Here is a 12,896-nt window from a genome sequence, read left to right on the forward strand (position 1 = left end):
ATACATAACCGGAGTACATAACCATAAAGCATGAACATAAGTGTCTGTAGTGTTTTGTAAGCATTGGAGACAAATGTTGGAGTCTGAGAGTCCCATTTTCTTCATCATATATTGAGTAATGTATGTTCTGTGAATAATTTTATATTGGATAAGTTGTAAATTTGTAAATTTTGCCTGATAACGATCTTGATCATGAATCAGGTGTGTTAGTGAACTTGAGCACCCCTGGCTTACAGTATACGGAGGACAGCTCTTCTTCAATGCCACCACTGGACTTGATCAGATTAGATATCGTAGGCACAGGTTAAGGTTCAAATAGCCTCACGTTTAACGTCACATTTCTCAGGTTGTCCTAATAAGCCATTTTTAGTGTATGCTACCAAAAGTAGCCGCCATCGCTATTCTCATGTAATTACTCATGCTTGGTCCCTCAGCTAAAATATATACACTTGGCTCGCAGACCGCTTCGTACTTGGTCGGAGTGCTCCATAAATTTCTTTCTTTGTCTTTTTAGGGGAAATTTGTGCCTTTAAGATTTATGGCCAGGACATTCCATTCGAGGCGGTGGTGTTGAATCGCACCTCAGGAGAAGGCGTACTGAGAGCCAGTGGCCCTGTGGACTGCGAGAGCCAGAAGGAATACACATTCATTATCCAAGCCTATGACTGCGGAGCCGGACCCAGCGGGGCCGACTGGAAGAAATCCCACAAGTGAGTGCAGCAGTGTGTGTGTGTGTGTGAGTGTTTGTGTAGAACAGCGTTCAGTGTGTGTGTGTTCAGTTAGGTCCTCATTTTATTTCATCAAAGTATTTCAGCAGTTTTTTTCCCTGAGAGTCAACATCAGACAAATAACTTGACAAGTATAAGTGTTGCCAACTGGAAAATCATTTTTATTCTTTGAAGCCACAAAACCCTACATGACAAAATAATGGCAGTAAGTTACAATTCCAACAGATTGACTTGACATGAATTGAGAGAATGGGAAAACGGTATAATTATCGAGTTCCGGTCGTCATTTGTGTTTGTCTCTGTTTGATGGCTTTGTGTGGGAGCCTTTTGTTTTGCTGTCACGTATTCTGTTTGCCGCACAATAGAAATTCAGATATAACAATGGCGACCGTCACAGCTACTATTAAAGCTGTCTCGTACTACTAATTGCTCTCCAACTTGGAATGAGTCACGTGGAATTTCTGAGGTAGGAAGCAAGAAAGAAGGAAGACAGGAACATAAATTACATGTTGGCATCAAAGCTACCAAGCTACACAGAGGAATCTGTTAAAAAAATAAAATGAAAAAAAAAAAAGAACCCATGCACATTGGCGAACACAGTTTGGGCTCACAATGGTAAATGATAAACCGTCATTCTGCTGGAGTGGAACCTCAAGTTGCAAAATGATCTTTTTACAAACAATTCATGTTATGCACAAAATCTTCATAGAAAAATGACCCCTGACACGGTCTTGGCATGGACTAGCCTATGGATCTACAGTATGTTGTGCTTATTCTCTCGCTGCATAACCATTATTGGCATCGTGCGTGCGGAATGCATTGCTGTAAACTAAAAAAATAGTAGCATCCCTCTCTGCACTATAAGGCCAGAATCCGTTGCATAAGAAGGCAGAAGTTTTCGATCATTCATTCACAAATAATGATGTGAGAGCGTAATAGAAGTCCGAAAATATTTTTATTTTTGTCAGAAAATACCATCTACAGTATGTGTGTTATTTATTTATAATTTGTTGAATTGTAGCAGTTAATGCTAACTTATCGCATCACAATAGCTACAATGTTGTCGTGAGGCAGAAGTTCCACATTCACCAACTCATCTTTTTCCCCCTCCTTAGTTATTGAGAAATAAATAATGATAATGTTTTATTTCTTCATAATAGTGTGTTTTCGCTTATTATTGACTTTGGAATTACCTCCCGCTAGGTGTTATTAGGCAAGCTCCCTCTCTCTCCATCTTTAAAACTCCTCTTAAAAACTAATTTTTATTCTTTAGCTTTTGACTCAGCATGAGACTCAGTATCGTTTTAGTGTTTTGTGGTCTTTACTGTTTTTATCTTTTTAATTTATTGTTTTAACTGTCTTGTTTGTTGTATTTTTGCTCTATATGCAGCAGTGGTTGTTTTAAAGTGCTCTAGAAATATAGTTGAGTTGAGAATTTTTATATTACATTTTTTAATCACTCACTGGTAAAAAAAAAAAAGAAAGAAAGAAAAAAAAGTAGGTATAACTTAGTTTGGGGACTGGAACGGATTAATTGCATTTCCATTCATTTCAATGCCAAACATTACCTCGATTTATGAACATTTAATCGCACGCAATCACAGCATCAATTAAGTTCATAACTCCACGGTGATTGTTTTTTGAGGGAAATCAAGAATAAAAAGTAAACATTGTGGTGCTATAATTAGTGGCGCAAACCCCAAAACAACACGATTTGGACATCTGTCAGTTAAGGTCAGCACTAGTCGTTTGCGTTCTGCCACCTGAACATATCCTGGCAACTATTGTTAAAAAATATTCATGAATTGGTCCATAATGCGCCAAATATGGCAAAAAGAAGAGTGAGCAACCGCAATGTGATTACCAGACAAGCTAACAGTTAGCCTAGCTTCTTCCATTTCTTCTTCTACTGCAAATCTTTCTTCTTCTTTATATTTTTCGGCAGTTTGGATGCCCTGTGGCAACAAGCTGCCTCTCACAGCTCAGTCTTGGTACTGCAACAGAATTCTGGTTTGGGGCTGTAGACTTTAGTAGTCGGTTGAGATATTTTGTGTGCGTTAATAAGTTGAGTTGATTATCACCAGTATTATTATTGTGTGTGTGTGTGTTATCCAATCAATAAGATTCAATTAATCATCTGTTGTGGATGTGTCTGGAACGTATGCCCAACGATAAACGGGGGTTCACTGTATATGATAAGAACATTTAACTTAATAGCTGCACTTAATATTTAGTTGTGGCAACGTTGGCGCAGCCCTTCCGGATCTGTCCTCCTTTTCATTGAGCTCTGTCACTTCAGACGTGCTGACGACGTCTGTTGACAGGATGGCGTGCTCGTCGGCGAGCGTGCGCTCGTCCTTTGTGACTGACAGTGACAGACATGGCGTCTGGCATTGACGGCATCAAATCAAAGGCGGGCGCCGCCGCTTCACTCATACACGGCAAGCTGTGAACATTTGGATGCTGCCGGCTTGGCGCCGAAGGTATGAAGAGGAGACGGAGAGGTAGAGGGAAATTTATGAGCTCGGGGAGCTCTGGGATGAATTTCTCTGGTGGAAGATGAATGGTGCAGCGCGTGCGTATGTGTGTGTGTGTGTGTGTGTGTGTGTGTGTGTGTCCTTATCACTGCATGACATTCTAAATAGGCCTCATTAAGCTAATGTCATTAATTTGCCAGATGTGCGTCCTCAAACACAAGTTGCAGGCAAGGTCACGGAAAAAGAAAACTTGTGTGAATTATTGCTTCGTTTTTACATTCTGGCGCACAAATTATATCACAGGGTAGTTTTTTACAGGTTTGTCTATACAGGAAGAGGAAAGGGCCGATTTCTGTTTTTAGGATTTCACTGTATTTTCCTATAATTGCCCCATATCTCCATTTGCTGTTCTTAAGATAGACCATGAAAAAGGTTTTAATTAAGTTTGATCATCGCTAATGGATTCCTTTTCTGCCTCTCCCTTCATCCATCTCTTTGCTTCCTGTCTCTGCTATCCCTTCTCTCCATCAATCACCTCCAAACTACACGTCGGTGTGCGTGCCCCCGTGGTTCCTCTCGCTCCTCTTTTCCATGGCTTCACCCAGGGCTGTGGTTCACATTCAGGTGGATGACGTCAATGAGTTTTGCCCCGTGTTCCGGGAGCCGCTATACAAGGCTTCCGTCACTGAAGGCAAGATCTATGACAGCATTTTGCAGGTATTTTGGGTTGCACTGTATATGAAGCTTGTGCTCGTAACATATTCATGTCTATGGCTTTTCCAACTAGTCCAAGAAACGTAAAAAAAAAAAAAAAAAAAATGTTGACCCAATCTGATTTTCTAGTTATCATGTATACAAAAAAAACATCGCCTTTCAATCTAATGCCTCATCTTCTGTGTCAGTAGCCAGCAGCTATTAAAAGTATACGTAAGCGTATTTTGTGCTTTCACAGGTGGAGGCTTGGGACCAGGACTGTTCTCCACAATACAGTCAGATCTGCAATTACGAAATTGTCACTGCAGGCACACCGTTTGCCATAGACCGCAATGGTGAGTGTGTGTTTCCATTTGTCTGGATTGGACAACAGAATGCATATTTTTGCGATAACTGCTGAGAATTATGTACTCTAAGTGCAGACTATAAAAGCTGTATAAATGTATGTCAGGGAGGGAAAACTTTGACCGATTAGTTTTTCCCATCTGGTGTCTGGTCGGTGCTGGGCTTCGCTTTTCTTTCTTTTCTTTGGTCCCCCTTCGGGTCTCCTGGCGGCCCCACGACTCTGGCTGGATTTTGAAGTGTTCGGTTTAGGTGAACGGTATGGGAATTCTTATTTATTTTTATTTTTATTTTTCTCATGCACGCACGCACGCACGCACACACACACACACACACACGCACGCACGCACACACGCACAAACACACATACAAAAAAAAAAAAAAAAAAAAGGGAGAACAATGATGATGACATTTCAAATGATCAATACTGAGATCTCCCAGTAAAAAAAAAAAAAAAAAAAAAAAAGTTTTTCCCATCTTACAATACTAAAAGTCAATATTGCGGTCAAGTGTATTGTACAGGCGCTATTATCAGCACTTGACCATAAAAGGCTCTTTGAGCATTGACACATCAGTTCCTCGAGCCAATACATACTTTGTGCATTTCGCAGATGACAGATGTGCTTGTCGTTCCATTCAGACTATATTTGGGGGTTCTTATGCATTCAATCCGTGCGGCCCTAAATAGGAATCTTGTTTAAATGGCTTTCAGTTCCTTTAATGCGATTTTTAGGTTTGACGCAAACGTCAGTATAACACTGGGGAGCGCCAATTTTGTTGACTTAGATCTGACAGCCGTTAAACAAATTTTTGGTTGCAGAATCGAAACCAATCTAGGTTTTTCCCTTTCACGTCAACTTTTTGAGTTAAATGATCCCCGTTTTCTTAAGAAATATGACGCACGTGTGTAAGCGTATAAACGCATGCGACCTACAAGTTTTGTGAATGAAAAACGAAATCACTAGAAAGAAAAATGACTACGATTTTGGAATCAGCCTACTAATTTTAGTTTTAATTAGCATAAAAATCTGATTTTTTTTTAATTGTTCGCAAGTGTAATTCAAATACATTTGGGCATCGTGTGTGTTAGTAGTTGGCTTTTTTTGTGTGCGTGCATGAAAGACTCTAAATTGTCCAATGGCAACTGGATTTTGTATTTGTTGCTGCATCTTGACGAGGACTCCATTGAGAAAGACGTTTAGGATATTTTCTGGTAAAAAAAAAAATTAAACATTTTTGGGACAATAATATATTCTATGCAGCCCCACTAGTCTAAATATTGTATTCTTGTTAATATTACATTAGTGGAATATGAGTTAAGCAGCAAAATCCAGCCGCTTTTATTCATCTCGGGCTGCGGCCATTTTGCCACTTGATGTCGACTGAAGATAACATCACAGTAGCTTAGGTCTCAGGTAACAACCAATCACAGCTCAGCTTAAAAAACAGGTGAATTGTGATAGGTGGTTGCCTGAGCCCTGAGCAACATTGATATGTCGTCTTCAGTCGACAGCAAGTGGCAAAATGGCCGCCCCCTGAGATGGATAAAAAGGGCTGGATTTTGCTTCATAACTCATATTCCACAAATGTAATTTTAATCAGAATGTGGGGCTGCATAGAACATATTATTGTCCAAAAAATGTGTTCATTTCTTACCATTAAGTGGCATCTTGATATTTAACAACTCTTAATTTTGGTTATAAATGCCCGAAGGAATTAAAAAATCCATACTTTTCTTATTGATTTTAGAGGAGTGCAACTGTCCAATAAAACATAACTTCATATTTATCCCGATGCATGGGTTGCAATACGATTCATGGACGGGCTATTGTAAAGTGAAATGATTCAATCTGGTTCGATTCAGTGTGATTACGATTCCATTCGAGATGATACGGAGGACTTCCTGAGCGTCTCATGCATTGAGTTTCTTGTTATTTTACAGTATGAATCAACTTGTCAGTTGGTTACTCTAAATGTGGCATTCCCTTCAAAGCAATAAAAGATGATTACATACATATTTTTGCTACTTTTTTTTAGTGGAATGCTCACGTATTTTAAATTTAAAAAAAAAATCTGATTAAAATCGATTTTTGTTACACTCCTAAAAGGTTAAGAAAAAAAAGAAAATGTACAAATGTATCACTGAAACAGCAGCCTTGATAATTTTATTCATGAAACCTGCAAAGCCCATCCATCCACCCATCCATTTTCTTAACTGCTTTTCCTCACAAGGGTCACGGGGGTTGCTGGAGCCTATCCCAGCTGGCTTCAGGCAGTAGGCGGGGTACACCCTGAACTGGTTGCCAGCCAATCGCAGGGCACACAGAGACGAACAACCATCCACATTCACAATCACACCTATGGACAATTTGGAGTTTTCAATTAACCTGCCATGCATGTCTTTGGAATGTGGGAGGAAACCGGAGTACCCGGAGAAAACCCACGCAAGCACGGGGAGAACATGCAAACTCCACCTGCAAAGTCAAGGAAATTAAAAACGTTAACGGTGGCAATTGTGCTCAAAGTGTGAAAAACAAACAAAAACAAGAAAGACCGGCCTAAAATCCTGCAATGAGACATAAGGGATCATTATTTTACAGATAACCCCCTGACAACCCCCCCCCCCCCCACACACACACACACACCCATTCCTCTTGAACCCGCCTCTACCCTACAAGATTCTTTAAGATAAGAATCATCAATGTGAAGAACAAGGCTCCACTTGGGACTTGCTCTTTGAAACGCACCTTTAAATAAAATGCTGTTATTATTTATTATTAATGCACTACCACAACTCTGAGTACTACTAATTCATCTAGTTTATAGTGGGAAGAAATAAACGAGAATAAACTATAGAACCAAGATCTATTTGGCTCGCGTCTCCTCACACTTCCTAGACGGCTGCAGGACAAATTCCGCATTGATTTTGGATTATTTTCTATTCCGCTCATGTCTAACGTTTCGGCTTTGGGCTATTTGCTTTCGCCTCCGTGAACGTCCACATCCACACCAAATGAATTCAGCAAGATTCAAAGTAAAGGGGAAGCTGGAGGGCCTAATGTGTGTGTGTTTTATTAATGCGAGTCTCTCTCGCTATATTTTTGTTGAGTGAATCTAAGTGTCCACCAGCCGGGTTTGAGGATTGCCGCCACGACAGGCACCAACGGAATGAACCGGACCGAAATGAGTTTCCTCCGCAGGGTAGCCGGGCTCTCCCTTAGAGGTAGGGTGAGAAGCTCGGTCATCTGGGAGGGACTCAGGGTCGAGCCGCTGCTCCTCCGCGTTGAGAGGAACCAGTTGAGGTGGCTCGGGCATCTGGTTCGGATGCCTCCTGGATGCCTCCCTGGGGAGGTGTTCCGGGCTTGTCCCACCGGCGGGAGGTCCCAGGGACGACCCAGGACACGCTGGAGAGACTACGTCTCTCGGCTGGCCTGGGAACGCCTTGGGATCCCGCTGGAGGAGCTGGTTGAAGTGGCTGGGGAGAGGGAAGTCTGGGCTTCCTTGCTAAAGCTGCTGCCCCCGCGACCCGACCCCGGATAAGCGGTAGAAGATGAATGGGTTGATGAATCTAAGTGAGAAATCAACTTATGAGTGGACCTACTACTTAAAATTGTAACTGTACATTTGACGTTTGGTTAATTGTGAGCAAATGGGGAGAATACCGCGCTGTCAGCTGTAAATAAAAAGATTGAAATCTCGCCTTGTGTTTATAGTGTGATCGTAAATTAGCTGCCAATCGGGACAGGAGTTCAGATTTTAAAATTGAGCTTTAGATTGTCTGTTGAGCACTCGTTCACTTGAAAAAAACACATTTGTGCTGCTGGCTATTGAAGAATGCTAACTCGGATAGTCAAGTGGGACATTTACGGTGAAATAAAGCATCTGGATTTTCAAGGTTTTCAAAGTTTCAAGGAGACTTTTTCTTTTTCTTTTTTCAAACAGTTCCCAGGTGTGTTAATAAATATTCATAATTATAACATTTAAAATCCATTTGTCACTCTCTGGTTCATACCACATTGTTATGGGTTCAGTCTAATGCAAAAGAAGAGTCCGGCTTTTGTTACCATGACGACGGGGGGGCGGAGCTGGGGCACCGTTGCGACATGTCCAACCCCTGTAGTCACACTTTCTTTTTGAGACTCCATGAGCGACAACTTACAGGAGATTTCTCCAGACTCCGAGACTCCCTCCAGAGTAGAAAATGTGCCCCTTCTCGTGTCCAGACTGCAAATGAATATTGTGTGCGTGAAGCCGCCACTGGCTAATTTCACCACATACACCACAACCTCATGCGTAACAGTGGGGGGTCTTAGTGCCAAACTGTTCTCTCACGGACTCATTTTCATAACTAGGTGGAAAATAAAGCTTTAATTGGTTGCTGAAACAGAAACCCAACTGTTTGATAGAAGCAATTAATAAGTCAATTTGCATAATATCACCCTTTTATTATTAAAAAATACTAAAGCAGCCAAGGTTTTATGGATAAAGTGATGCAAGTTGACAGCAAATTGTATCAGTAAATCAGAAATTCTTTTTTAAGTAATCATGGTAGCCTTGAAGCCAAATTGTATATGATTATGTGAAAAATTTCAAATTATTTTCCACCGAATCTATACTCTTAGTAGAAGTAATGGAGAAATGAAGCTTCGTGAAGCACCTGTGATATTTTTTCCGTCCTCTTCATGGCACTCTTTGGTTTAAAGACATTAATACATTTCCTTTGCACTAGCCTTTATCTTTAATCCAAGAGCACCATCTAGAGGAGTAACAAAAATATTGCAAGTGCTTCATGAAGCTTCATTTTCCCAACACGACTTGGCAGTTTCTTCAGGCATGGGTTTGATTGGGTTTTCGCTTTTGTAGCCCAGTTCATAAGGACTTGTGTTGTGTTAATGTATGCCGACCACTACAAATGTATTTTTCCTCATTATTGTTGGTCATAGCAAGTTTTGTTCTGACCAACCAATCAGAGAGCCAAAAATGCTGACGTTATTTAGAACCGGCCTCATGAGGAGGAATTTGAAATCAGATTGGTTAAACGAATATGTAATTAAAATTAGGCATGGGTCAATTATTGGTTTGATGGTTTATTGTGGTTTTAAAAAAGTTTTTCAATAACCGCTAATACTGGGTAGCTACTGAGCTGTTTTCTTTTTTGAGGACGTCTAAGCGGTATCACTGGCTGCTTGCAAAGTTGAGTAAACGATCAAACGGTTGAAGTTATTTGTTTTCTCAAATTATTTTTTTCCCATTCTTTCTCGAGGTGTAAAGTAGGAAGAAGATGAAGGGACCGAGACGAGCTACTGTAACACACAAATAAATTTTTTGCTCTGATTAATGTGCATTATCAAAAAAAAAAAAAAAAAAGGGCCAGCGGGTACTGTTTAGCCCCAAGGACATGAGTACCCCACGGGTATGTTCTAAAAATAGCTCACCAGTGATGCTAAACAGAATTAAAGCAGAAGAAAAATATCAACATATTTATTTAAACTTAACATGAAACACATTTTGTTTAAAAATAAAATATATTGTGTTCAATGGGGCGGGGGATACAGTTTTAACTCTTTGACTGCCAGACGTTTTCAGAAAAGGGATGCCGTGAGTGCCAGCCGATTTAAGCATTTTTGACTGATCTTTCAAGGTCCACAGAAAATTATGTGTTTGGACTATGGAAACACACATACTACCAAATGAAAGATTGGACTCTCATCTTTCATCAGAAAAAAAAGTTTGTTTCTACCTTATTTCATTTTTCAGTAATCAACAATAGAAAATGGTTAGTTTCACCTCTGTTTTGAAAAAAAAAAACGTCTTTTAACGTCTTTGGCACTCCTCCATAGGATTTTACTAAACGTTGTTTAACGTTTTTGGCAGTCAAAGAGTTAATTTATCAAAATGCATTTTTTTTTTAAACATTTTTTAAAGAAGGTAATTTTACAAGTAGAGCTGCAATTTTACCATGATACTTCAATATTAGAAACAACAACCCCAAATAGAGAAGAGAAGGCCTTGGCGGCCCGACCACTGTAATTTCTAAATAAGGAGAACTGTTTCTAATAATTTGAACTCTGTTTTGGTCCCCTTTAGGTAATATCAGAAACACGGAGCGGCTGATCTATGACAAGCAGCAGAGCTACAAGATTATGGTGACAGCTTTTGACTGTGGTCAGAAAAGCGCAAAGGAGGAAGTGGCTGTGCATATTGATGTCAAGCCGGTCTGCAAAGCTGGGTGGCAAGGTCAGAAATAGCCCAGCACTCTTTGCTTTGTTTACTGTTTGATCGGCACCGTTGGGCAGAAACCTCACAAGTCCGATTACGGTCAATGTCATATTTTTGTCACAAATTGACACTATTGGTCATGTCAAATCAAGTTTATTTACAGTATATAGCCCTTAATCACACAAGAGTCCCAAAGGGTTTCACATGCCCGCAGTTGACAAATATCAACGACATCCCCTCATCGAACCACAAGAGGGCGAAATTCATTTGACCCATCCCCTGAAGGAGCGGTGAGCAGCAGCTGCGCTTGGGAGTCATTTGATGATCTAACCCCCCCCAATTGCAACCCTTAATGCTGAGTGTCAAGCAGGGAGACAAATGGGTCCCATTTTTACAGTCTTTGGTATGACCCTGCCAGGGATTGAACCCACGACCTCCCAGTCTCAGGGCGGACACTCTACCACTACCTCACTAAGCCGGTACTAAACATTATTAACTCTTTGACTGCCAAAAACGTTAAATAACGTTTAGTAAAATCCTAGGGAGGAGTGCCAAAGACGTTAAAAGACGTTTGTTTCAAAACAGAGGTGAAACTAACCATTTTCTATTGTTGATTACTGAAAAACGGAATAAGGTAGAAACAAACTATTTTTTTCTGATGAAAGATGAGAGTCCAATCTTTCATTTGGTAGTATGTGTGTTCTCATTGTCCAAACACAACATTTTCTGTGGACCTTGAAAGATCAGTCAAAATGCTTAAATTGGCTGGCACCCACGGCATCCCTTTTCTGAAAACGTCTGGCAGTCAAAGAGTTAACTAGAATAGTGCGAAAGTCCATTGAAAAAATTGAAGCACAGCAAGAAGACGTCAGGGAAGTGGGTCTTCATCCAAGTCCAGCCGGGTTGGTCGGAGCAGCTATCTCCATGGTGGCAACTTCAAGGTGATGGTCCGGTTCTCGTAATGCAGCATCCAAATCGCTCATTAACACCTAACTCCCTCTCCAAGCCGGGGAGAAGTGAGGGAAAGAAAGCAGCGGCAGTCACCAGCTACAAATCATTCAGCCAAATGCAAGAGTATAGAACTGAGTCTGAAGATGCGATTTAAACGTTTCTACAGAGGTAGCGTCTCTGACCTCCGAGGGTAGGGCATTCCAAAGCACTGGAGCCCGAATCGAAAACGCTCTAGAACCCGCGGATCTCTTTTTGGCTCTTGGAATCACCAAAAGACCAGCGTGATGCGAACAAAGGTTTCGTATCGGAACATACGGTATAGGAAGGCGCTAAGTCGTGTAATATTTTATATGTAAGTAACAGAACCTTAAAATCGCATCTCAAGTAAACCGGAAGCCAATGCAAGTTGGCTAGTATCGGGGTAATATAATCGAACTTTCTCGTCCGCGTCAAAAGTTTAGCTGCAGCATTTTGTACTAACTGCAGACTTTTAAGACTGGTCATGGGAAGATCAGAGAGTAGTACGTTACAGTAGTCGAGGCGAGACGTAACCAACGCATGAATTATCATTCCTGCATCACCATCAGACAAAACAGGACGAATTTTAGCAATCTTACGCAGGTGAAAAAAACTGTTCTAGTAATATTTTAAATGTGCATTTGAAAAGAGAGAGTTGGGTTGAATATAACGCCGAGTCACTTTGGCTAATAATACATTTATCAAGGTTTAAAGAGGTATTCGTAAACAGATGCCGATAACGAGCGGGACCGACAATCAACATCTTTTATCTGGGTTAAGGAACAAAAAAATGTAACGACATCCATTGTTTAATGTCGGCGAGGCACGCCTCCAGAATACTACAGTTGTGCGGATTTGTCATTTGTAGAGGCAAATATAATTGCGTATCGTCAGCATAACAGTGAAAGTTTGTTATATTTACGTATAATATCACCAAGCGGAAGCATATAAATGTTAAACAAGAGAGGGCCAAGTTCCGAACCTTGTGAGACTCCACACGTAACGTTACGTAACTCAGAGGTCGCATTGCCATGGATTACACGGTGCGTTCTCTCTTTGATGAAGTCTTTGACATGAAGAGGTCGCTTAAAGCTATGGTAGTTATTACAAAAAAACGGCCAGCATGCGGCAGCAGAGTATAAGAGATCAGTCAGGGTCATGTTGCAACAAGCTCTTTTTGTCAGCATTTTTACCAGGAATGTGAATAATGATGAAACTTAGCTATATTATAATGCTAATTGCTGCAAAACGGAAACAGATAGAAATATACTTTATTTCCTGATGAAAGAAGAGACGCTCATCTTTCTTTTGGTGTGTTCCATTTTTTTATAGCAATAGAACACAATATTCTGTGGGCCTTGCAAAATCAGTCAAAACCCAGTAAAACAGCCGGGAGCGAAGGGGGTTGCTTCAGTGAAAACGGCTGGGAGTGAATGAGGTAATGGAA

At 40.7% G+C, this 12,896-nt stretch overlaps 1 protein-coding gene across 1 annotated transcript in view; it reads left to right on the top strand.

The window, feature by feature from the left end:
• Positions 1–12,896, top strand: part of clstn2a (calsyntenin 2a) — a 178,664-nt gene that overhangs the window by 119,978 nt on the left and 45,790 nt on the right. Inside the window, exons 3-6 of the mRNA XM_077557252.1 lie at positions 515–710; positions 3,811–3,922; positions 4,158–4,254; positions 10,349–10,498. Coding sequence (XP_077413378.1) covers positions 515–710; positions 3,811–3,922; positions 4,158–4,254; positions 10,349–10,498 — 555 coding nt within the window. The remainder of the gene's footprint in view (positions 1–514; positions 711–3,810; positions 3,923–4,157; positions 4,255–10,348; positions 10,499–12,896) is intronic.

This window comes from Vanacampus margaritifer, chromosome 2 (assembly GCF_051991255.1).
Source record: "Vanacampus margaritifer isolate UIUO_Vmar chromosome 2, RoL_Vmar_1.0, whole genome shotgun sequence".
Taxonomy (NCBI): Eukaryota; Metazoa; Chordata; class Actinopteri; order Syngnathiformes; family Syngnathidae; genus Vanacampus; species Vanacampus margaritifer.